The 24,588-nt window shown below is 38.2% G+C and overlaps 1 protein-coding gene across 1 annotated transcript in view; it reads right to left on the bottom strand.

Annotated features, from left to right (window-relative positions):
* The window catches only part of BTAF1 (B-TFIID TATA-box binding protein associated factor 1), a 121,713-nt gene extending 97,375 nt beyond the window's left edge, over positions 1 to 24,338 (bottom strand). Inside the window, exons 1-4 of the mRNA XM_047073165.1 lie at positions 24,091 to 24,338; positions 10,610 to 10,733; positions 4,146 to 4,260; positions 1,072 to 1,218 (exon numbers count right to left, since the gene is read on the bottom strand). Coding sequence (XP_046929121.1) covers positions 1,072 to 1,218; positions 4,146 to 4,260; positions 10,610 to 10,733; positions 24,091 to 24,104 — 400 coding nt within the window. The 5' untranslated portion in view covers positions 24,105 to 24,338. The remainder of the gene's footprint in view (positions 1 to 1,071; positions 1,219 to 4,145; positions 4,261 to 10,609; positions 10,734 to 24,090) is intronic.
* Positions 24,339 to 24,588: the final 250 nt, after the last annotated feature.

The raw sequence follows: 24,588 nt of genomic DNA, 5'->3' as shown, positions 1-24,588 counted from the left end.
AGGCTCTGAGGTGTCAGCACAGAGCCTGATGTGGGGCTCAAACTCAAGGACCACGAGATCATGACCTGAGCTGAAGTCAGATGCTTAACCAACTGAGCCACCCAGGCACCCTGTTTGCCTTTTTTTTTTTAAGAGGAACAAGTGAAGATCACTTCATTAACTTAGCTAGACAGATATGCTTTGAGTAATAACTAATTTTATTAGCAACAAAAACTGTTCTCTTTTGGTCTTAGGCAAAAGAGCAACTTATTTACTTACAGAAATCCATCAAAAACATCAAGGTTTTTTCCACTCAAAGCATGAATCCTGAATGGCCAAAACATTATTTTATATCCAGATGGATTCTATAAGTTTAAAGATAATGGGACAAGTACCTACCCAACATTTATTTTTCATTTTTAGTGTTTGCTTTGGTCACCAGCATGAGTAGATCCAATTATTTAAAATTTAAAACACATGATAAAAAAGAAAACTGTCATACAGTCTCCCAAATGTCCCGAATTGTGAAAACAGTATCACAATCTGTACTAATCCAGGCTTTTAAAATTTACTCAACTGGGAGAACCTGGGTGGCTCAGTCGGTTTTAACCATCTTGAGTTCGGGTCTGGTCATGATCTCATGGTTCATGAATGTGAGCCCCATGTTGGGGTCTGCGCTGACAGCATGGGGCCTGCTAGAGACTCTCTCTCTCTTCTTCCCTCTCTCCTTCTCTCAAAATAAATAAACTTGAAAGAAAAAAATCTATTCAACTGAGGCTCTTGGGTCACACTTTATAATTTCGCTAATACATAATAAAATGCCTGTTCAAATACTAGTATGTATATATTAACAATGCACAGATATAGTACAAAGTCACTTAAAAGAAAATATTCATATGGTACATTAGATCCAAATATTTTTGGTTATCTTCTCCACCCACAGGGCCTCCACCTCCCCAACTGCAAACTTCAGTCAATTTACATTTTGTAACATCTATGTTGATTTTGCATGGCTGATATTATAGCATGCCAAGTAATAAATTAGTCTGTACACACACATTTCAGATTTTCTTCTATCGGACTACTACATACCTGATTTTTCATCTTGTACTTCAAATTCTGCACCAGCAGATCCCAAAAGTGATGCCCCATGCTGTAACAATCTACATATATCAAATCTGTCAAAATTCAAGCGATCTGTAGCAGGTGAATCTTCCATAGCACTTTCTGAAGTAGATTCTAAATGAGGTTGAAAAATATTTAATTTGATTATAAAGTCAAAGTATAGAATGAAAGAAAACAGCATCATGTGGGGTGGTTGGGTAACATTTTAAGACAAGTAAAAGGGAGAATTAAGTAGAAAAGCTACTGTGGATTTACTTATGATCAGCTCTTATTTACGAATAAACTATTTAGTTGGAGCCCCCCCACTTCTACAAACTATCAGAATGCCAGTGGGTGTAGGTATAGCTGTTTTTGACTACAAAAGCACATTATATGAAGAAATGCATCCCATATTGAAAAACGTATGTTAAATGCCATACTGTCTCCATTTACTGTTTAACAGTTTGAAACTACCAACGTAATAGCCTGAGTTCATTATAGTGCAAAATTGGAAGACAAACATATTCACATTCTATATTCATATATAATAAGCTAATAAGCATCATTCCTCCCTATACCTGAGGAATATCTATGACACAAAGCAAACTATTCATTCAATAGGTCTCCTCATAATATGAGCAAATTATAATCTCCTGGTAAATTGCGAAAATCATACATCCATCTGAGGCCTAAAAGTATCCGTAAAATGTTTTGTATTCCTCCCAAAAAAGGTTATGCCATGATGAATTTGAAAATCTATTGTAACTGTTCACTGACTTAATAATTTACCTAGCAGGTATTTGCATATAATTCATCTATTAAACAAAGCATAATTGCTTTAAATTTTCCAGTGATGATAAGCAACCTTACCATAAATTTTAATGCTGGTGTAACTAATTTATTATTTTATAAAAAGAATCTGAGTTCTAATATCTCTATATACCAAAATAAGCATGGAAATAAGCTGAAAAAGAGGAAGCTCTTTTCTAGAACAAGTTATAACTTCTGGTCACGTATTTCATTTGATGAGGGAAGACAAATTAATATAATCATTCAAAATAACAGGTGCTAGATAATTAAAGCAAAAATTTTAGACAAGCTAAAATATATAATAAAAGTGAAGTTATCAAAGTGACTTGAAAATTAAAACAGGTTGCACCATATTCTCAATTAAAATGTACACCTTTGCAATTTTTTTTTTATGAAATTTATTGTCAAATTGGTTTCCATACCACCCAGTGCTCATCCCAACAGATGCCCTCGTCAATACCCATCACCCACCCTCCATTCCCTCCCACCCCCATCAACCCTCAGATTGTTCTGTTTTTTAAGAGTCTCTTATGGTTTGGCTCCCTCCCTCTCTAACCCTTTTTTTTTTCCTTCCCCACTGCCACGGTCTTCTGGTAAGTTTCTCAGGATCCACATAAGAGTGAAAACATATGGTATCTGTCTCTGTATGATTTATTTCACTTAGCATAACACTCTCCAGTTCCATCCATGTTGCTACAAAGGGCCATATTTCATTCTTCTCATTGCCAAGTAGTATTCCATTGTATATATAAACCACATCTTCTTTATCCATTTGTCAGTTGATGGACATTGAGACTCTTTCCATAATTTCGCTATTGTTAAAAGTGGTGCTATAAACATTGGGGTACAAGTGCCCCTATGCATCAGTACTCCTGTATCCCTTGGGTAAATTCCTAGCAGTGCTATTGCTGGGTCATAGGGTAGATCTATTTTTAATTTTTTGAGGAACCTCCACACTGTTTTCAGAGTGTCTGCACCAGTTTGTATTCCCACCAACAGTGCAAGAGGGTTCCCGTTTCTCCACATCCTCTCCAGCATCTATAGTCTCCTGATTTGTTCATTTTGGCCACTCTGACTGGCATGAGGGGATATCTGAGTGTGGTTTTGATTTGTATTTTTCTGATGAGGAGCGACGTTGAGCATCTTTTCATGTGCCTGTTGGCCATCCGGATGTCTTCTTTAGAGAAGTGTCTATTCATGTTTTCTGCCCATTTCTTCACTGGATTATTTGTTTTTCGGGTGTGGAGTTTGGTGAGTTCTTTATAGATTTTGGATACTAGCCCTCTGTCCAATATGTCATTTGCAAATATCTTTTCCCATTCCATTGGTTGCCTTTTAGTTTTGTTGATTGTTTCCTTTGAAGTGCAGAAGCTTTTTATCTTCATGAGGTCTCAACAGTTCATTTTTGCTTTTAATTCCCTTGCCTGTGGAGATGTGTCAAGTAACAAATTTCTGTGGCTGAGGTCAGAGAGGTCTTTTCCTGCTTTCTCCTCTAGGGTCTTGATGGTTTCCTGTCTCACATTCATGTCCTTTATCCATTTTGAGTTTATTTTTGTGAATGGTGTAAGAAAGTGGTCTAGTTTCAATCTTCTGCATGTTGCTGTCCCGTTCTCCCAGCACCATTTGTTAAAGAGACGGTATTTTTTCCATTGGATGTTCTTTCCTGCTTTGTCAAAGATTAGTTGGCCATACTTTTGTGGGTCCAATTCTGGAGTCTCTATTCTATTCCATTGGTCTATGTGTCTATTTTTGTGCCATACAAATTTTTGAAAGCATACATTCATTTTTAACTATCATTGCAGGCAGTCAGAAAAATAATTTCCACTACAAGACATCTAAAGGACACATAAGAAATTAAAGACCCCTCCAAATATCCATATATAACTGTGCTTAAATTTAAAAAATAATTACACTAGTCTCCCAGTAACAAGAGAAAACACTTTCAAATATTTACACTGCACTGATTTAGTTTCCTTTTTTTTTTTAAGGACATAAATTCCTTGAGGGAAGCAATAATCTCCATAAATCAAGCATAGAATTAATAATTTAAAAAATATATATGAAAATATAATTTATCTAATATCTTAAAGCATGGTGAAAAATCACCTTATTCAATGTCATTTCCCGACAAAGCTGTACCTGAAAATTAAGGCTTTAAATTAAAACTGTAATTTTTAAAATATAAAATGTATAGTATAATTAATTCTACAGTTAGATTTTTATTGCAAACTACTTTTACCACTTAAAAGCACCTTGTCTGGTTCTTGGTATTGGATTCCACTCAGGTACATTTTTCACTATAGCTTCAACAGCCTGTCCTGCTGCAATGCGGGTATCCCAATTTGTACTCCTTAAATATATCAACACCTTAAAAGATTAAAAGATACAATAGTTACTCCAAAAAATATTGTTTGTTCAAGGTAGTCAGAACAGAGAAATACAAATTTATTTGTTGTCAATTTATAGTTTAGTACTTGGGCTTTATATATAAATTATAGATATATATGTGAATACATATAAATACATACACCTTGGAATTACTGTTTACAAGATTCTATCATTCACGGGAAATATCACTACACCTTAAAAAAGGGAAACAGGAAACTTTTATTTAAAAAATACTTAAGTGTTGGGGCGCCTGAGTGGCTCAGTCGGTTAAGCATCCAACTTCAGCTCAAAGTCATGATCATGCAGTTTGTGAGTGCGAGCCCCGCACTGGGCTCTGGGCTGGAAGCTCAGAACCTGGAGCCGGCTTCGGATTCTGTGTCTCCCTCCCTCTCTGCCCCTCCCCCGCTCACACTCCGTGTCTCTCTCAAAAAAAAACAAACATTTAAAAAAATAAACATTAAAAAAAATAAATACTTAAGTGCATTTAAAAAATAACCTAGCTTTTAACATACTAAAAAGTACAATGTGTATTTTCATGACGTCCCATTACTTATTGCAAAGAGTTAAAAAACTAGTATAAAGAATAAGAGCGCCTGGGTAGCTCAGTCAATTAAGCATCTGACTCGATTTCAGCTCAGGTCATGATCTCACTGTTTGTAGGATGGAGCCCCATGTCAGGCTCTGCTCTGACAGAGCCTCCTTGAGATTCTCTCCCTCTCTCTCTGACCCTCCCCTGCTCATGCTCTCTGCCTCTCTCTCACAATAAACATTTTTTAAAAACTAGCAGAAAGAATAAATGAGTTAAGCAAGATTGGAAGTTATAAAATCAATACACAAAAATTAATTGTGGGATGCCAGCGTAGCTCAGTCAGTTGAGCTTCCAACGTTTGATTTTGGCTGCTCAGGTCATGATCTCATACAGGTCACAATGTCACACTTCCTAGATCAAGCCCAGGGTCTGGGGTGTCTGGCTCTGGGGTGACAGCTCCAAGCCTGCTTGGGATTCTCTAGCTCCTTATCTTTCTGCCCCTCCCCCACTAGCGAGGGCATACACTCTGTCTCTCAAAGTAAATAAACATTAAAAAAATGAATTGCATTGCAATACACTTTCAATAAACAACTTGAAAATAAAAATTTTTAAATCACATTGTTTTTTTTTTATTTTTTTTTGAAAGTTTATTTATTTTTGAGACAGAGAGAGACAGAACATGAACGAGGGAGGGTCAGAGAGAGAGAGAGGGAGACAAAGGGAGGGTCAGAGAGAGAGAATCCGAAACAGGCTCCAGGCTCTGAGCTGTCAGCACAGAGCCCAACGCGGGGCTTGAACTCACGAACTGCGAGGTCATGACCTGAGCCGAAGTCGGACGCTTAACTGACTGAGCCACCCAGACGCCCCTGTTTTTTTATTTTTTTTTAAAAAGAGAGAGTCTACCCGCACGAACTGGGGAGGGGCAGAGGGAGAGAGAAACTTAAGCAGGCTTCATACTGAGCACGGAGCCCTGTTGGGGCTGTAGAGATCCCACAACCATGAGATCATGCATGACCTGAGCCAAAATCAACAGTTGGACACTCAACTGACTGAGCCACCCAGGCCCCTAAAAATCTCATTAATAATAGCATCAAAAAGTATAAAATACTTAAAAATAAACTTAATCCTTAGATCAGTTTTCTAGGTGTGCAGGATGGTTTAGTGTTGGTCTGGCTGTATTTCATGGACACGAGACACACAAAAAACTTCCATGCTGTTCCGCCATCTTGGCTCCCTCCTTAAAAATAAACTTAAAATGCAAGACTCATATACCGAACATTACCAAAAAATTCAAAATAGCATCAAAAGAAATCAAATAAAATCTAAATACAGTAAACAGAAAGACACCTCATGTTCATGGATATAAAGATTTAATACTGTTGGGGCACATGGGTGGCTCAGCTGGTTAAGCATCTGGCTCTTGGGGCGCCTGGGTGGCGCAGTCGGTTAAGCGTCCGACTTCAGCCAGGTCACGATCTCGCGGTCCGGGAGTTCGAGCCCCGCGTCGGGCTCTGGGCTGATGATGGCTCAGAGCCTGGAGCCTGTTTCCGATTCTGTGTTTCCCTCTCTCTCTGCCCCTCCCCCGTTCATGCTCTTTCTCTGTCCCAAAAATGAATAAACATTGAAAAAAAAAATTTTTAAAAAAAAAAAAGCATCTGGCTCTTGATTTCAGTTCAGGTCATGATCTCATGGTTCATGAGTTCGAGCCCCACATCAAGGTTGACAACGCAGAGCCTGCTTGGGATTCTCTTCCTCTTTCTCTGCCCCTACCTGGCTCATGAACACACATGCTCTCTCAAAATAAATAAACTTTAAAACAAAGAAAAAGATTTAATATTGTTAAGATAGTAATACTCCCTAAATTGATCTACTTATTCAACAAAATTCCTATCAAAATCCCAGCTGATATTTTTGCAGAAATGGGCAAGTTGATCCTAAAATTTATATGGAAATGCAAGGGACCCAGAATCACCAAAACAATCTTGAAAAAGAATAATAAAGTTGGTATATTCACACTTCTTGATCTCAAAACTTGCTACAAAGTGGTAGTAATCAAGACAGTGTGGTACTGGCAAAAGGACAGGTATACAGATCAATGGAAAAGAACTGAGAGTCTAAAAATAAAATTGTGTCTATGGTCAATTGACTTTTAAGAAGAATGCCAAGACAATACAATGGAGAAAGAATAGTTTTTTCCACAAATGGTGCTGGGGCAATAAAATGATGACTGAACACCTACCTTATCCCATACACAAAAATTAACTCAAAATGAGCCATAAATCTAAAAATAACAGCTAAAACTACACAATTCTTAGAAGAAAATACAGAGGGTAAACCTTTGGGACCTTGGATCAGGCAAGATTTCTTAGATTGATCCCCAAAGCACAGAGATATGGAAAAAAAAAGGATAAATATGACTTCATCAATATTAATAACTTTTGTACTTCAAAGGATACACTTAAGAAAGTGAAAACACAAAAAAAAAAAAAAAGAAAAGAAAAGAAAAGAAAGAAAGAAAGTGAAAAGACAACCACAGACTGGAAGAACATATTTGCAAATCAAATACCTGGTAAGGAGCTTGTATCCAAAATATATAAGGAACGCTTACAACTCAATATTAAAAGAACAAATATCCCACTTAAAAGTGGGGAAAGGATCTAGACAGTTCAGTCAGTTTATGGTCAATAAACACATAAAACAACATCACTGTCACCAGGAAAATGCAAGTCAAAACTATAACGACATATCATTTCACACTCACTAGTACGGAAATAATCAAAGTCAGTTAATAACAAGCACTGACCAGGATATAGAAAAATTAGATCTCTCATAAACTGCTGTTAGGAATGTAAAACTATGGAGCCAGTTTGGAAAACAGTCTGGCAGGTCCCCAGAAAGTTAAACGTAGTTACTATATGACCCAGCAATTCTATTTGCAGGTATATACCCAAGAGAAATGAAAACATACACCCACACAAAAACTTGTATGTGAATTTTCACAGTAGCATTATTCATCAAAGGCCAAAAAATGGAAACAACCCAAATGTCCATCAACTGATGGACAGATAAATAAGATGTGATAGATCCATATAATATATTCATATCATATCCATACAATGGAATATTATTTGACAATAAAAATGGGAAAAAAAGGAATGAAGTGAGACACACTTCAATATGAAAGAAACTTAAAAATATTATTTTAAATGAAAGAAACCAGTCATGTTTATATAAAATATTCAGAATAGGCAAATCTATAAGCAGAAAGCAGATTAGGTTGCCTAGGGATGGGTATGGGAGGAGTACTAGAGAATGACTGCTAATGGGCATGAGGTTTCTTTTGGGGGAAATAAAAATATTTTAAAATTAGATTGTGGTGATGATTGCACATATCTAAAATCATTGAGAGGGAACCTGGCTGGCTCAGTCAGTGGATCTTATAGGTCTTGGAGTTGTAAGTTCGACCCCTACACTGAGAATAGAGATTACTTAAAAATAAAATCTTTTTTTTTTTTAAACGTTTATTTATTTTTGAGACAGAGAGAGACACAGCGTGAACGGGGGAGGGGCGGAGAGAGAGGGAGACACAGAATCGGAAGCAGGCTCCAGGCTCCGAGCCATCAGCCCAGAGCCCAACGGGGGGCTCGAACTCGCGGACTGCGAGATCGTGACCTGAGCCGAAGTCGGACGCCTAACCGACCGAGCCACCCAGGCGCCCCAAAAATAAAATCTTAAAAAAAGGTAAAATAATTGAATTGTGCACTTTACATGGGTAAATTTTATGGTATGTACATTATATTTCAATAAGTTTAAAAAACAAAACCAAAAGGCAACAGGAAAACAATGAAGGGAGAAAAAAGAGGATAGGAGGTGAGAAGGTACTAAAGACAAACTTTGCCTCTTTTGGAATTATTTGATGACAGCCAGCAAGCCGGGACCTAAGTTAAGAAGACCAGAACTCACCTGGAAGGCTGGAAACCTTTTCTCAGTTCAGCACAAATTAGTTTTGCTCACTGTTTCCAGTTTCAGCTCATTCAGTCCTCAATCTCTTCCCTTGGGATGAGAAGAAATGGGTATACCTCTCTATCCCCCTACCTTACACATGAGTATAATGCATCTAATATGCATTCTTCTCCAGGAACACCTGGATGGCTCAGTCAGTTAAGCGTCTGACTCTTGATTTCAGCCCAGATCATGATCTTGTGGTTTGTAAGATGGAGCCCTACATTGGGCTCTGTGATGATGGTGCAGAGCCTGCTTGGGATTCTCTTTCCCTCTCTCTGCCCCTCCCCTGCTTGCATACACACTCTCTTACAAAATAAATAAACATTTTAGAAATTAAAAAAACAAAACAAAACATGCATCCTTCTCCATTCTGAGAACATGGAGCCTGTGGATGTCAAACCACTGTCTCTTCGTCTACATACTGTTTAGAAAGTACTGATAATATCTAACTGGGAAACATACGGGAAAAGACAGTCACTGTCAGCCCTCATGATAGGAACTATAGAGTACAGATTTGTACATTCACAACAGCTTAGAACTCCTCCTCATATGAATCAAAGAGAGACAGGTGAGAATGAAAGGAGGGGGTAATACCAGCAGGAAGAGAGTTATCTTGGGATTTCTAATGTCTGGGCTATTATATTGCTCTCCCACCCTCCTCCCTACCCAAGCTCCCCAACACACAAAGCGCTCCTGTTTTTATTCTGCATGCCAGAGAATTATTAAGCATGTGGAATGTATTGCTTACTATCATACAGGCACACTTCTACAAGTCAACAGAGTTCAATAAATACACAGCCATTGCTTAGGGAAAGAATATGGACTAGGATTATGAAAACATTGATCCATCAAAGCAGAAAGCCTCCACTTTCAAAACAGGTGATAACGAAAAATGTAATGACAGAGGCTCCTGGATGGCTCAGTCGGTTAAACATCTGACTTCCGCTCAGGTCATGATCTCACAGTTTTCGAGTTCAAACCCCGCGTCGGGCTCTGTGCTATTGGTTCGGAGCCTGGAGCCTGCTTCAAATTGTGTCTCTTTCTCTCTCTGCCCCTTCCCTGCTCACACTCTGTCTCTGTCTCCCAAAAAATGAATAAACGTTAAAAAAAAATTTTTTTTTAATGTAATGACAACTTGCTTCTCATATATTTCAATCATTTCCCATGAGTACTCAATCATCTGAAGACCAACAACTATAATTACTAGCTGTTAAAAACAGGTTAGACCACTAATGAACTAGATTAACAACTTAGCTCATTACCAAACTGGGTCAGATTAAAATTTGTGCCACAGGCAAAAGGTTCTATGTTGTCAAATCCCTTAGACAATTAAACCTGATACAAAAAAAAAAGCCAAAATATTTTAAATCTGTGACAAAAAGATGAAATTTAAAAAAATATTTGGAGACACAGTAAGATATTTAATGGACTCTGAAGACCACAACTGTGACTAAAATAAGACAATTTCTGGGGCACCTGGGTGGCTCAGTCGGTTAAGCATCCGACTTTGGCTCAGGTCATGATCTCACAGTTTGTGAGTTCGAGCCCCACGATGGGCTCTGTGCTGACAGCTTGGAGCCTGGAGCTGCTTCGGATTCTGTGTCTCCCTCTCTCTCTGCTCCTCCCCTGTGCCTACTCTGGGTCTCTCTCTCTGTCTCTCAAAAATAAACATTAAAATTTTAAATAAATAAGTAAAGAAATAAAAATAAGACAATTTCTATTATATTCCTACCCACAGATAAACTTCTACAATAGCATTATACTAAATGGAAAAAAAAAAGGGGGGGTTCTTACTTTAGATAAAAGATTATTTAGTTCATGGGGATGAAGCTTTACCACTTCTCCAAGTTGCTGTGCAGCAGCTTTTCTTGTAACTGGAGTAGTGCCAGTATCCAGTAAGATAAAAAGACGGTCAAGCCTAAAATAACAAAAATATAATGATTATTCTGAAACATGTTTCCTTATAGGTGTAAGCTTGAGTCAACAAATGTATTGAGCATTTATGAAAGAAGACCTATTCTAGGGTTGCAGGAGAAATCTCTACACTCAAGGAACTTGCAATTGGGGGTAGGGTGAGAAGGAAGGCAAGTACACAAATAATTAGAATACAGTGTACAATAACACATATTCCAGAAAAGAAATGCAAAGTGCTTTGAGGAGTGGGAACAGAGGAAGTAAATACTATATATCCCCAACTGTGTAATATTGAAAAGGCTTCATAAAAGAAATAGTGTATGGGATGGACTTTCATAGGTCAGCCATGAAGGTCTTGGTTCAAGAAAGAGATGGGACTAGAGCTCTATTTTAGGAAGATTAATCTGGCAGCAGTGTGAAGCATGAAATGTAATGGAAGAAAACTTTTAGAGAATTTTAGTCTAAAAGTGCAGACCTAAACTACCATCATGACTAGAAGCCTAGAAAGAAGTTGGGAGAGACACTGCAGAGGCAAAACACAGTGTAATAAGAAATGTCAAGGAAATGAAAGATTTCTCAGACTCTGGATCTTAGAAAATGAAGAGGTCACTTAAAAAAATGGGAACTAGTAGAGGAAATATTGTGGGAAATGATGACAAGCTTACTAGTGGCGGGGACAAGATAGCTACAAGAAACCAAAAAAGATAGTTGGAATAGAGATGTGAAGTTCAGGAAAAATTGAGACTGCAGGTATATAGGTACATGAAGTCATGTGTGTAGAAGTGACAAATGTGGCAATAAATAAAATCTCTGAGGAAAGAGTTTCCAAAAGCATACAGCATACTGGCACAAATTCTAGAGTCACAACATCACAGTTCAAACTCCAGTTCTACCATTTAACCAATGACTAAAGCCTGGAATATCACAATGCCTTATACCTGGAACAGGTGAGGAGAAGTGGAACACTATGTTCTTGTGGTTTTGGGATACAGGAAAATCCTAAGGTTTTAGAAAGGAGAAAGGCCAAGTCACAATTACCACCAGCTGTCCACCTATCATATATAGGTCTAGCTTTCCTATCACACTACTAATCAGGCTCAGTAATGCAAAGTGAATGCCAGAAGTAATGAAAAGAGCCTCATACTTCATATAGGGAATAAATGGGTACTTTAAAAAATACAGAGGATGGTAAAGTTATATCAACTGCCTAATCCTACACAAAGGGGAATTTAAAGAATACATTTTCAAATTTTATCTAATGAGAAAGAGAAAGCAAGTAAGGTCCCAAAGCTAACCATGAGCATTAAGCATCAATAAACTACAGTGAAGCTTGTATTTTACTTCTGGGATTACAGGTATTTTTCTTTCACAAAGAGCTAAAAAATTACACAACAAAGCTCTAAACGTCTTTTGTAAGATAAACCTATAAGGGGCAAATGAAATGGGCTGGATTGTTCTTTTCTTTTCTCTGGTAGTATTTATCAAACTAGCCAGTCACTAATAAGCACAGAATCATTATAACTAGTAAGAAATAGAACTAAAATCTTTTTCAGTCAAGAACAGTACGGGTACTTTGAAAAGTTTTCAACTGCTTCAGAACAAAACACTAAGAGGTAAGGTTCAAATTTATAGTTAAGGGTATATAGAAAGGACAAATTTCAAGAAAAATATGTGAGGTAATAAAAAAGCCAGTGATAACAAAGAAAAACAGAAACACAACACAGTTTTTGCTTCCGATACAATAAATGGCACACAGAGTGATTATAAAGAAACTAATTTTTGTAAGACACACAAAAATTAACTTACTTTATATATACACCATGTATGGACACAATCCACCTGCTGAAACAATTATTCTCCTTATTAATTCAAGGCTGTCTAAATACTTGCCTTTACCCATTTATTCATCAGGTTTTGCTACAGATTTGGTGAACAGTGACTCAGAAATAGTGGGACAAAAGAATAGGAGAAAAAAAATTTTTGACAACTGGTGTTATTTAAAAAATTCTATGCCTGTCAGACCCAAATCCCTTCTCCATAAAATGATCTTCCCCCCATCCCATACATAATGCTCAGAATGCCCCTTGAGTTATTTTCATTTTTAAATCAAGTTGTGATATTAATGTTCATGAGAATCATCTCTGAGCCTCCACAACAAATACTTGCATGTTGCTATTACCATACGATTTTGTCAATGAAATTTGCAAAAAGAGATTTCAAACATCTATGAACAACTTTCTGTAATTATCAAGACAAAAATTCATTTTAAATATTCTATATTAAGGAGTATCTGGCTAGCTTAGTTGGTAGGGCATGCGACTCTTGATCTCAGAGTTGTGAGTTCAAGCCTCACGTTAGGCATGGAACCTACTTAAAAAAAAAAAATCTTTGTATATTATATGGTAGGCAAAATTATCAAAAATTAAATAAGTTTTATTACAAAGAATGATTAGTCTTAGGTCAAATTTATGCTACTCTAAGTGGACTTATATTTGTATATGCTGCAAATCTTTTGTGTAACAATACTGGGCTCTCTTCTATGTATACAGTTCATGGAGATTCAAGACTTTCCTGTAGAAAACTGTGATAAAATGGAAAACAAACTAGACTGAAAGTTAGGAGACCTTTAGAAGTCTTACTGCTGTCACACGTTGGAGGATTCAGGGAAATTTACTTCATTTAACCTCTTATTTTGGAGGGTAAAACTAGATAATTTAGGCATATTTTAGTTTCACATCTCTGTGGGGTTTTTTTTCCCTTTTTTCTTATGTAACGTAATAGTTGTCATATCTCTGGCTTATTTGATGTGAAGTTCCTTAGACCTCACCTCTGGAAAGATTTCAACTACTTCATTAATTCTTTTTCCAGGATGGAGATTCTGCTTTTTATGACCAAAAGCAAAGCTGGCTGCAAAATGAACACTGTAAGGAAGTGACACTACCCTGTTTATAAAGTTAAAAGAAAATGGACAGATTGCAACATTTTCCCCCATCATTTCCACCTTCCCCAAGACGCCATTACCATTCCTCATTCCTTAAAAAAGGAATGCACTACTTCATTGAGTAGATCTCTAGGCTTTGTAACAGATCTCAAGTTCTCTCCTCACTACCTCTAAAGATTGCTCGTTACCCTCATCCTATTTCAAATGGAAAGACAGTCCTCACTTCTCTTTAAGGTTTAGATACTGTCCCACTGTTTCCTTGATATCCTCTTCTAGCTTCATTCAATCATCCTTTCTCTAATACCTTAAATCACTGCCTTATTAACCTATTCCCTTCTACCTTTAAATATGCGAAAGTGTGTCTCTAAAGAGAAAATAAACGGCTTGCTCCTTATCTCCTAGTTTACTTTTTCTTTTTCCCTGCCAAGCATCACAAACAAGTGTTTAAAATCACTTCTTTTAGGGACACCTGGGTGGCTCAGTCGGTTAAGCATCCAGCTCTTGATTTTGGCTCAGGTCATGATCTCGCTTCAGGCTCTGCACTGACAGCATGGAACCTGCTTGGGATTCTCTCTCTGCCTCTCCCCTGCTTGCACGTGCTCTTTTTCACGCACTCGAAATAAGTAAATAAAACATTTTAAGAAATCATTTCTTTCCTCACTATACACAATTTCATCCTTATCAGTCAAGTTTCTGTTCGTCTCTTCTACTAAAATAGCACACCTGATGGGTCACCAATAAACTTGTAAGCTCTAAACCCAATTTTTTTAAGCCCAATTTTCTTGACCTTTCTATAACATCTGATATCAGTAAGTACCCCATTTTTAAGACATTTTTCTTCCTGACTTTTCACAACTTTATATTACCTTGTTTCCATCTGAATTCTCCATTTTTCCCCTGGTTTCCCTCTTATTGCTGTCCCATATTCAATCCTTGGCTCCTTACCCCACCAGTTTCTCCCTTAGGAAACTAGGTTATTTGTTTAAACTGTAACAAGGTACAAATAATCCCCAAAACTAGTCTATCTAGGAGCTCTAGTGCCACACTTCCAACTGCCTGGTAAGCATAACCCCCTCGTAACATGATCTTAGATTTATAGCACTCTTAAAGTACTCTTTGATCAAATTACTACCTTACCCTAGAACTGTCAATGGCTCGTCCTTACCTATCAGACAGTAATCAAAATCAAAAAAAGTATCTCCCAAACATGGGCCTTTTTGGTTTCCACAATTTCATCTATATCATTTCTTCCACTTGGAATGTCTTTTTTTGGTTCAGTTCTTGAGCTAGCTACAACCCATCAAGACTTAAAATCCTTTACCCTTTCGAAACGATCTCAGACTACTGTATTACAGAGGTGAACTCCTGTAATCTACACAAATTCTCATCTTGAGTAGCCATTTTGGTATTTATTATGTTTTGTTTTATGGCACCTCTTACATTAATTTGTCACATGATGTCTTATGCTCGTTAGGCTGCACCTCCTTCAGTGATTCTTTTTGTCTCCCACAATACTTTGCATAGTGTCTCTGCAAAGTCTTTGCTTAGTATTCAAATATTTGCTTAGTTGGTATTTACTAAAATTAAAATTATAAAGAAAAGTACACATTTCTTAGGGCCAAGTTTAGGCACCATTTTTAAGCAAAAAAAATTTGTGTGCTAAAAAAAAGGGGGGGGAGGTGGTGCTATATTAGAATTTTTTTTGCTTCCTTTGAGAAATACCCTTGATCTGTAATACCTATACTATATGAAAACAAGTTGTAAAAATAACAACTGATGCTAAGGTAATGCTTCAGTAAGTGGTAAGATCAGCACAGCAGTACTTCAGCATTCTGAACATCAAGGCAGTTATGCCTGCTCCAAATAGCAAGCTGAAAGAGACCATAAAATGGGTACTATATTCCTTCAATAATCTCCATACTTTCTAAACTTTCCTTTAGTCCCCTCTACCCAGCTTCATTGGAACCACACTCCTGCCCAAAGACCTTCAACTCCTAACTAATGCTGATCCCCTCTCACATCCATATAGTTCCTCCTGCCTCTCCTCTCTGCAAAGCCTTTTATCCCAATGCCATGTCATGTAACCTCTGCTCTTCCATCAGCCAACTGTCCAGGGGGTAGTAGATCAGCTCACTCTCTCATTTAATCCAGGCCTATTTATTCTCACATCTTCCACCTTGGTAGTAGCAAAGCTTGCCTCCCTGAATAGAGGAATGGGGATAAAAGAATGCTTCCTTGGGTTTTGTTTGTTTGTTTGTGGAGTTCTCCCTTCCTCTATCCAAAACAGCAGAATAAACACCACACAAAAGGAAGAACAAAGGGGTGAGCAGACCAGGATCTGACAAGAGGGCAGTATGATCTGTTACCCTGGGGTAGCCAGCTATGAGCAAGCAGGGTAAGCATCAGGGTCAGGACTCAAATGGAAAAGGCTGGTATAGTGAACTGGTGGGGGAAGGAGAAGGGGCATGAGCCAGGGTCAGTACCATGTTGGAGGGCAGATAGGGCCCTTGGTGAGGGAGAGATGTGATGGAAGCTAAGTGGTCAGAAGAGAAAGGAAGTTAAAAGAAGGGCTAATTGAGGAAACACAGTACTTACACCAATACTTTTTGAGAGACAGGGAGCGTGCAAGTGGGCAAGCAGGGGGCGGGGGGCAGGGAGAGGAGGAGAGAGAGAGAGAGAGAGAGAGAGAGAGAGAGAGAGAGATTGAGAGAGAGAGAGAAGCAGGGCTTGTGTTCACCAGATTCGGGACTCAAACTCACAAACTGTGAGATCATGATCTAAGCAGAAGTGGATGCTTAACCGACTGAGCCACCCAGGAGCCCCACAATATTTCTTATGGCTAAACCTTCTCTTGCAGAATAGCTAGTAGGGGGGAAAAATGCCATTCTTCATTCTTTGAAGGACAGACAGATGGAGCAGAAAGAGGTAATAGATGTCAAGCTGTATGAAAGGTACCAAAGACTGAAAAAATAAATAAAACATAAGGCAATTATATTTGACAATACCTACTGGTTATGAATTTACTGATAAGAAATCTGGCCCATTTTCAATTTGGACTTTAATTCAGAGAGAATTATACAAGACATGATTCATGTTTTGTTTATCAACCTGTGACTACAGGCAAGTGCTCTAAAGGCTGCCTAGAAAAAAGAAAGAGTACATGGAAGTTTGTAAAGGTTATTCAGGCAGGTGCAACCTAACCCCTCTTCTCTTCAGCTGTTTGCATAATGAAGTAAAGACATAAAAAGATATGGAAGAAAATCATAGACATTTTGAACTATATCCTAGGTTACTACTTCATCACTCGTTTATTAAATGAGTATATGTTGGGGCGCCTGGGCGGCTCAGTCGATTAAGCAGCCAACTTTAGCTCAGGTCATGATCTCACAGTCTTTGAGTTCAAACCCTGCATTGGGCTCTGTGCTGAAAGCTCAGAGCCTGGAGCCTGCTTGCGACTCTGTGTCTCCCTCTCTCTCTGTCCCTCCCCTGCTTGCTCTCTGTCTCTGTCTCTCTCTCAAAAATAATAAACATTTAAAAAAATTATTTTAACAAATAAAAAAATAAAGAAGTATATGTTGTGTTCCCAACTCCTTGGTCATTTGAAGATTAAAGGGGGGAAGAAAAGGTATAGGCACCTGGCTGGCTCAGTCAGTTGAGCATGCAACTCTTTTTCCCCCCCCCCCCCAATTCCGGAGGCTTTATTAAATGATTATTTCTTCAGTATGTCAGTTTTTTTGTTTATTTAGGGGCATGACATTGAGCCCAACTCAATCAGTTTTTTACTACTGTTGTTGTTTAATTTAAATCCAAGTTAGTTAACATATAGTGTAATAATAATTTCAGGATTTCAGGATTAGAATTTAGTGATTCATCACTTACATATAACACCCAGTAGAGCATGCAACTCTTGATCTCGGCATTGTGAGCTGGAACCCCAAGTTGGGGGTAGAGATTACTTAAAAAGAAAAAAAAAAAAAAAAGGCAGGGGGTATAAAAATAACTTCTTCAATCTACTTCCAACCTCAATATTCTCAGAATTTAAATTAAGCATCTTTGAAAAATAGTATAAGGTCAACTAGGAGAATACCTCACCTTAACTAAGAGAATGATCAGTCAAGTCTGTCCAGTTTGTTACACATTTTCACATTTAACAAAAGTCCAGTAAAATTTAAAACAAACTGTTCGAATTTTTTACTTTTCTGTGTGACTTAGGAAATAAGAAAGTAAATACCTGATATGAACACTGTATTATAAAGTCTCACATATTATTATTAAACAAGAAAGTTATGGTCAAAAGAAACAACTTCCAAGAAATTCTCTAGACTGCTGTTTTTAAATGTATACCTTCTAGATCATAACGTGGGTAATCTGAAACTATGTTAATGGCATATTCTTTAAACAAGAAAGATTAGTTAAGACCACAGACAAAACTGAGAATCAATATGAAGATATGAAACCAAACCAAAGCCAGGTGGAAGGCCAGGTGCATGCTAGAATAAATTGCATTCCCCCACTACCACAGTAGAACATGAATTTCTTAAAATGGGGATTCCATTTTTGTTCTGTTGTATTTCTAACACCTAGAACATCGAAAGCATTCCACAAATACTCATTAAATGAATGCTGAAAAAGTACAATCAAACTGAGTTATTTTCTCCAGGACATTTTTTTCTAACCTCCATTCTTGATCCATCCCTCAAGCTACAGTCTTTTGCATTACTTTATCTTAAAGATAACATCTAGGTTCAATAAAACTATTCTAGACCCAGCAATGGCACTACTAGGTATTTATCCAAGGGAGACAGGTGTGCTGTTTCAAAGGGACACATGCACCCCAATGTTTATAGCAGCACTATCAACAATAGCCAAAGTATGGAATAAGCCCAAATGTCCATCAATGGATGAATGGATAAAGAAAATGTGGTATACACACACACACACACACACACACACACACACACACACACTGGAGTATTACTCAGCAATCAAAAAGAATGCAATCTTGCCATTTGCAACTACGTGGATGGAACTGGAGGGTATTATGCTAAGTGAAATTAGTCAGAGAAAAACAAAAATCATATGACTTCACTCATATGAGGACATCAAGAGACAAAACAGATGAACATAAGGGAAGGGAAACAAAAATAATACAAAAAACAGGGAGGGGGACAAAACATAAGAGACTCATAAATATGGAAAACAAACTGAGGGTTACTGGAAGGGTTGTGGGAGGGGGGGATGGGCTAAATGGGTAAGAGGCACTAAGGAATCTACTCCTGAAATCATTGTTGCACTATATGCTAATTTGGATGTAAATTTTAATAATAATTAAAAAATAAATGTATTTGTACCAAAAAAAAACAAAAACAAAAATAAAAATTCCAAGATCCACAATTCCAATGGAGAAAAAAAAAAGATAACATCTAGGTTCTTCAGAAGGAATATGTTATTTTATAAGTTCATACAAAATTGTGCACTTTAATGGCTAAAACGGTGAATTTTATGTTACGTGTATTTTATCACAATTTAACAACAACAAAACCCTTTGAGGAATAAACCAAAGGAAACTATACAGATTGAAATGTAAAAGCTTCTATATACCTCTTCTCCCTCTCCTGGCTTTTTTGTCCCTAACTTTTTTTAAGTATGAAATATTTGACATATTGTAATTTACAATAGTTCCTTCTGTCAATCCTATAATGAATTAAAATTAGCAGTAATGGAGGAAAAGGACTAGCAAACACAAGAAACCTGTGCTGTCCTAGAGATCATGAGTATCATTTTAGCATCTTCTCTGTCAGTAGGAAGGATCCACTGGAACTTCCCCCACATTAAGAAACTTCCTTTTATTTGGCAGAACAGGACTGTTGAAACAATGTTTCTCTGAAGTATCAGCAGTACAGAGAGAATTAACAAAACTGAGCAAAGTTCTGATCAAATGTAGTAATTTGTTTCTTCCATAAGAGGGTATGATCCCTTTTTTCCAGAAACTTCTCTGAACAGTGCATCATTTTCAAATGCAAAAATATGGCACAGACTTCAGATACAAATAATGCAGAGTCTAATAATGCAGGCAAATCATAATTACTGTCTAGCCATTTTAGACATGACCTTTATAGTTTAGATCAATGAGGAAAAATTCTCTAAATTGCATTTTTTAATTTATATGATCAAGGGAAAAATATGTTCATATTAGCTAGTCAAAGTACAAGGGTCAGTTCAACCAACTGTGGCATAAACTGGCAAAGGTATGATAAACAACCTTAAAAAAAAAAATCCTGTAGTAACTTGTGGAAGGTAACATTAACGCCCACGGGTTCACCACCTTCTGTAATGAACATAAGTCTTAATTTCTCTAAGGTTGCCTTTGCTGTTGATGGCCCAACCAAGTGATAAATGTTACTGGGAGAAAGGTTCACAAGGCAAAACAGCAGCATTCAAAGATTTAACAATTATTATTTCAGCTGTTGGCAAGCAACACTGAAAGCTGTAATGTATATTAATGTCTTTTTGCTGAGGTTGGTTTTGTGGGAGCAAGTAGCTCATGAATGAGCTTAGCTGACTTTCCAGCATTCACATCTTAAGGGCAACATTGTTCTCAACTCCTACATTAAGAGTCTAAAGGAAGGGATGCCTGACTGGCTCAGTCAGAAGAGCATGCAACTCTTGACCTTGGGGTGTCAGGGTCATGAGTTCAAGCCCCACAATGGTGTAGAGATTACTTAATAAAAACGTTTAAGAAAAGAGTCTAAAGGAGTCGTATATTTTTCAGTAATACTTCTCTGCATTTTACAGAGAACTTCAAATACTACAATTGTATTTGCATTTTTAGAGTATCAAAGCTTGTTTGTAAGACTTAACTCTCCCACAAATTAATAGTTGGCCATGTATTTGATAATTTTGCCACATTCTTACAATTCAATGTACAGTAAAACAAGGCCTTTATAAAACTGTAAGTAGGGTCTAAAAAATTTAATCACAAAGTACAAGGTTGTATTATATCGAATTTGCATTATACAAGACCACACTATCATAGAATTGCACTATATTATAAACTTTTCTGATAACATTATGTTTTCAAAATTATAATCCTGGCTGATATTCAAAGCTATGGTGAAAGTTTGTCCTCCTGGGGAAAAACTATAGCTAAACTACAAGGACTCACTGAAAAACACTGGAAATATTCTACTATATACATAAACTATGGTAAAATCATGACAGCTATTAAAACAAGAAACAAAATCACTCATTCATTAAAAAAAAAAAAAAAAAGTGTATAGGACACTAAGAGCCAGGCACTCTGCTGGGAATAGAAAGATCAGACATAGTTCCTTCTCTCCAGAGTGCATGTAAATCCAAGCAGGGAGAATAATTAAACAATTACAAAATATGATATTATGACTGACAGAAGTACATATTGGTGCAAGTAACTCAGATGAAGTAAAACTAGAAAAAGCTTCCCTAAGTACATATAAGCTTAGACCCAAAAACCAAGGTTAGACTTGGGGTGGGGGGTAGGAAAGAAATGTTCCAGAAAGAAAGAATGGGAGGTGAGAACACAGATTCAAAATGAAAGGGAAAGAAGAGGAGACAGAGCAAGAGAGAGAGAGAGATGCAAGAGATACAGAGAACCTGATATAAGGTGATGAAGCTAAAAAGGTGAAGCAGGAACCAGATCACAAAGAATCTATTTTGTACTCATGCTAAGGCAAAAGAAAACAACTAAAAGGTTTTAAGCAGAAAAATGACAGTAAAATTTGCATATTAGCAATAATATAGCTGAAGTGAAGAATAAATTAGAGGGGCGCCTGGGTGGCTCTGTCGGTTAAGCGTCAACTTCGGTTCAGGTCATGATCTCACGGTTCATGAAATCAAGCCCTACATCCGGCTCTGTGCTGACAGCTTGGAGGCTGCTTGGGATTCACTCTCTCTCCCTCTTTCAAAAATAAATTTAAAAACTTAAAAAAAAAGTTACAAAAAAAAAATTAGAGATGCCATGGGAGGCAGGAAGACAACTGGCTGCTGTTGCAGGTGTCTTGGATTAGAGATTATGGTGGTACGGAGCAGAATTGTGGTAACTGGTATGGAAAGAAAGAAGACTGGCCAGAGAAAGATTGGAAAGATAGATTAACAGGATTGGATTTGGTGACTGGTTGGATGGGGGGAGGAAGAGAGAGAGAGAAATCGTTTATTATTCCCAGATTCCTGAACCTGGCAATTAGAGGGAATGATGGTACCAGCTAATCATTTCCCTTCTGCTGGAAATATTTACAAGGTCCTAAAAATATTACAGTGCAAAAAAATGTTTTAGATATGATTCTGGCAAATATGACTTTTACCTCTTGAGCTATCTTCCACCTATTCTGCATAAAATATCAAAATAAGTCTGTATTCTACAAGCACACACCAACAGGGGAAAAAGGAAATTTAATTAGTAAAGAAACATGCTTAGTGTACAAAGAAGGCCAGCTTGAAATTAAAGTTTGCTATTCAAAGTGAATCTGCAGATTAAAAAAGGCAAGGACTGATGGTATCCCAAAACACAGACACAGTGTCTCAAAAGTTTCTTCCTTGAATGATATTACCAAAATAAACACAGGAATAGCTTTTTCATACAACTAGGACAGGCTTTTTTCTCAAAAAAATTTTTTTTAATTTTTTTTTCAACGTTTATTTATTTTTGGGACAGAGAGAGACAGAGCATGAACGGGGGAGGGGCAGAGAGAGAGGGAGACACAGAATCGGAAACAGGCTCCAGGCTCTGAGCCATCAGCCCAGAGCCTGACGCGAGGCTCGAACTCACGGACCGCGAGATCGTGACCTGGCTGAAGTCGGACGCTTAACCGACTGCGCCACCCAGGCGCCCCAAAATTTTTAAAAGTAGAATTTAACAGAATTTTGACAAAGAATCTACATTAAAAAAGAGCACCACTCTTTGAAATCCAGTATCAAGAACAAAAGACAGCAGCTTTCAAAACCCATTCATTCAGAAATTTAGGTGCCCTAAACTTCTGTAAATAGATTAGCATAGGCCAAGCAGATTAGTCTCTTTTTAAATACTTTCGTTTTGTCTCTATAAAACTACATCCAATACTGTGAAAACGTGGTCTGCTCTAAGAGAAATTTCAAGAGCTACTCATTCTCTTAAACATTGTACCACCTGTTAAACAAATCTCTTATTAAGTGGATGTATCTATGTATTTATAATGTATATATTTACATGGGAGGTAACAAATTAGAAGATACACCTTCCAGTACTTGCAAAAATTTTAAATGCCATTCTATTCTTTCAAGGCAATTTTATATATCCCAAAATAAGAATTTCCTCACATTGAATGGATTCAATTAATCTATGAAATAAAAATTAGATGCTCCATTCTACAGGTACCTAGCAACCCCCTTAAATCAACTCCCAGGGACTTCTCCCACACACGATCTCATCAGTTATCTAGGGACTCTGTGAGGGGTGGGTTATTCTCTTCACTTGCAAAACAGACAGAGCTTGAGTATCTATGGTGTCAAGGAAGGTGTCCAATTAACTGTACAAAAATGAATGAAAACTATTTGTTTTCTGAACTATCCTTGCTTCCTTTAGCCTAAGTGGTAGAAAGACCCAGTTCTCACGAAAACTTACTTTATCAACTCTAGTGAACGTGGTGATTCCTGACTGCTACCACAGGGACTATCCCCCTACTTACACTTCCAAAATCAAACCTCTAACAAAGTTTTCCCACCATCCTATCAGACTTTCCTCCCATAGCCTTATGTCTTATTGGTTGGTCTGCAGGTTTCCTAGTCTTTCCTGTTGATAGGCAACATTATTTTAAAATGATTTAAGATCTGTGATAACTTTCACGCCTTAGTTGAGAAAGACGGTGCTAACAGAATAACTTGCCAAAGATTCCTGACGACTGAATGTTTGTTGAACGAAAGAATTATACCGTAAGAAAAAAGTCCTCATAAAGAACATATCCCTAAAGCCACAAATAATTTCTAACATAATTAGAAGTTCATTTAGACAACAGTAATTCAACGCTCCCAGACCTCGACAGTTATTACCAAGTTTTCCCATGAAATGGAGGTTAGGGATCTGCCTTAGAACACTAAGAGAGGTAACAGGCTCTAGAACTGAAAGAAGGAAGAGAAACCAGAGAAGAGAAGCATGGTGAGGAAAGAGAAACACTAGCTCTAACGTGGCACGGGGTCTATTCAACAAGAAAAAGACATTTTGAACCGATTTACGAGGAGTAACTCGAGCCCAAACCCTCGCAGACGCTGGGGCGAACTCCGAAGTCTGTGGAAGAAGGCGCCCGAGCCCAGTGACAATGGGAACCGACCCTATCTAGGAGTGGGGGCACCGAGAGGGGACCGTGCCTCGCCTGGGCCACCTTCCCGTCCGCTCGTCAGGAGCGAGACCCACCTGGAGACCGCCATGGCCGGGCGCCGGCGGTTCGGAGCTCCCCGCGAGCTACGCGCCGCGCCGCCGAGGCGCTAGTTTCCAGAGAGCGGAGCGGCGCAGGCCCAGGCCGCGGTCAGAGGGGAGCGGCCGGTGAGGCGCGGGGTGTCCCGCCGCGGGCCCTGGAGCATCTGCCCCGCCGCCTGCCCGAACTCGTCCCCGCCGCGGCCGGGGAGCAAGGGTCTGAGGCGGCGGCGGAGGCGGCAGTCCTCCGACCCGCACGACTTCAAACCGGGGGCCCCCAGCCCCGCTCTTTGCTGACGCAGGCGTCGGCACGCCGGACTGAGCGTCAGCGCGCCGGAAGTGACGTCAGCTCACCGCCAGGGCCTTTGCTACGGAGGGTGAGGCCGAGGAGTGCGAGCAGTTTTTGCTTGGCGGCATGCGCTTGGGAGAAAACGTTTGTGGTCATCTGTTTGTCATTAGCGACGCAGGAAAGATAAATAAGGGTCCCCTTATTTCCTA

This window comes from Lynx rufus, unplaced genomic scaffold, assembly GCF_022079265.1.
Source record: "Lynx rufus isolate CCGP_SWC_20201006 ecotype Redwood Valley unplaced genomic scaffold, mLynRuf1.p SCAF_11, whole genome shotgun sequence".
Taxonomy (NCBI): domain Eukaryota; kingdom Metazoa; phylum Chordata; class Mammalia; order Carnivora; family Felidae; genus Lynx; species Lynx rufus.
Note: the sequence above shows the minus strand (reverse complement) of the source record. Positions and strands in the feature narration are given on the sequence as shown.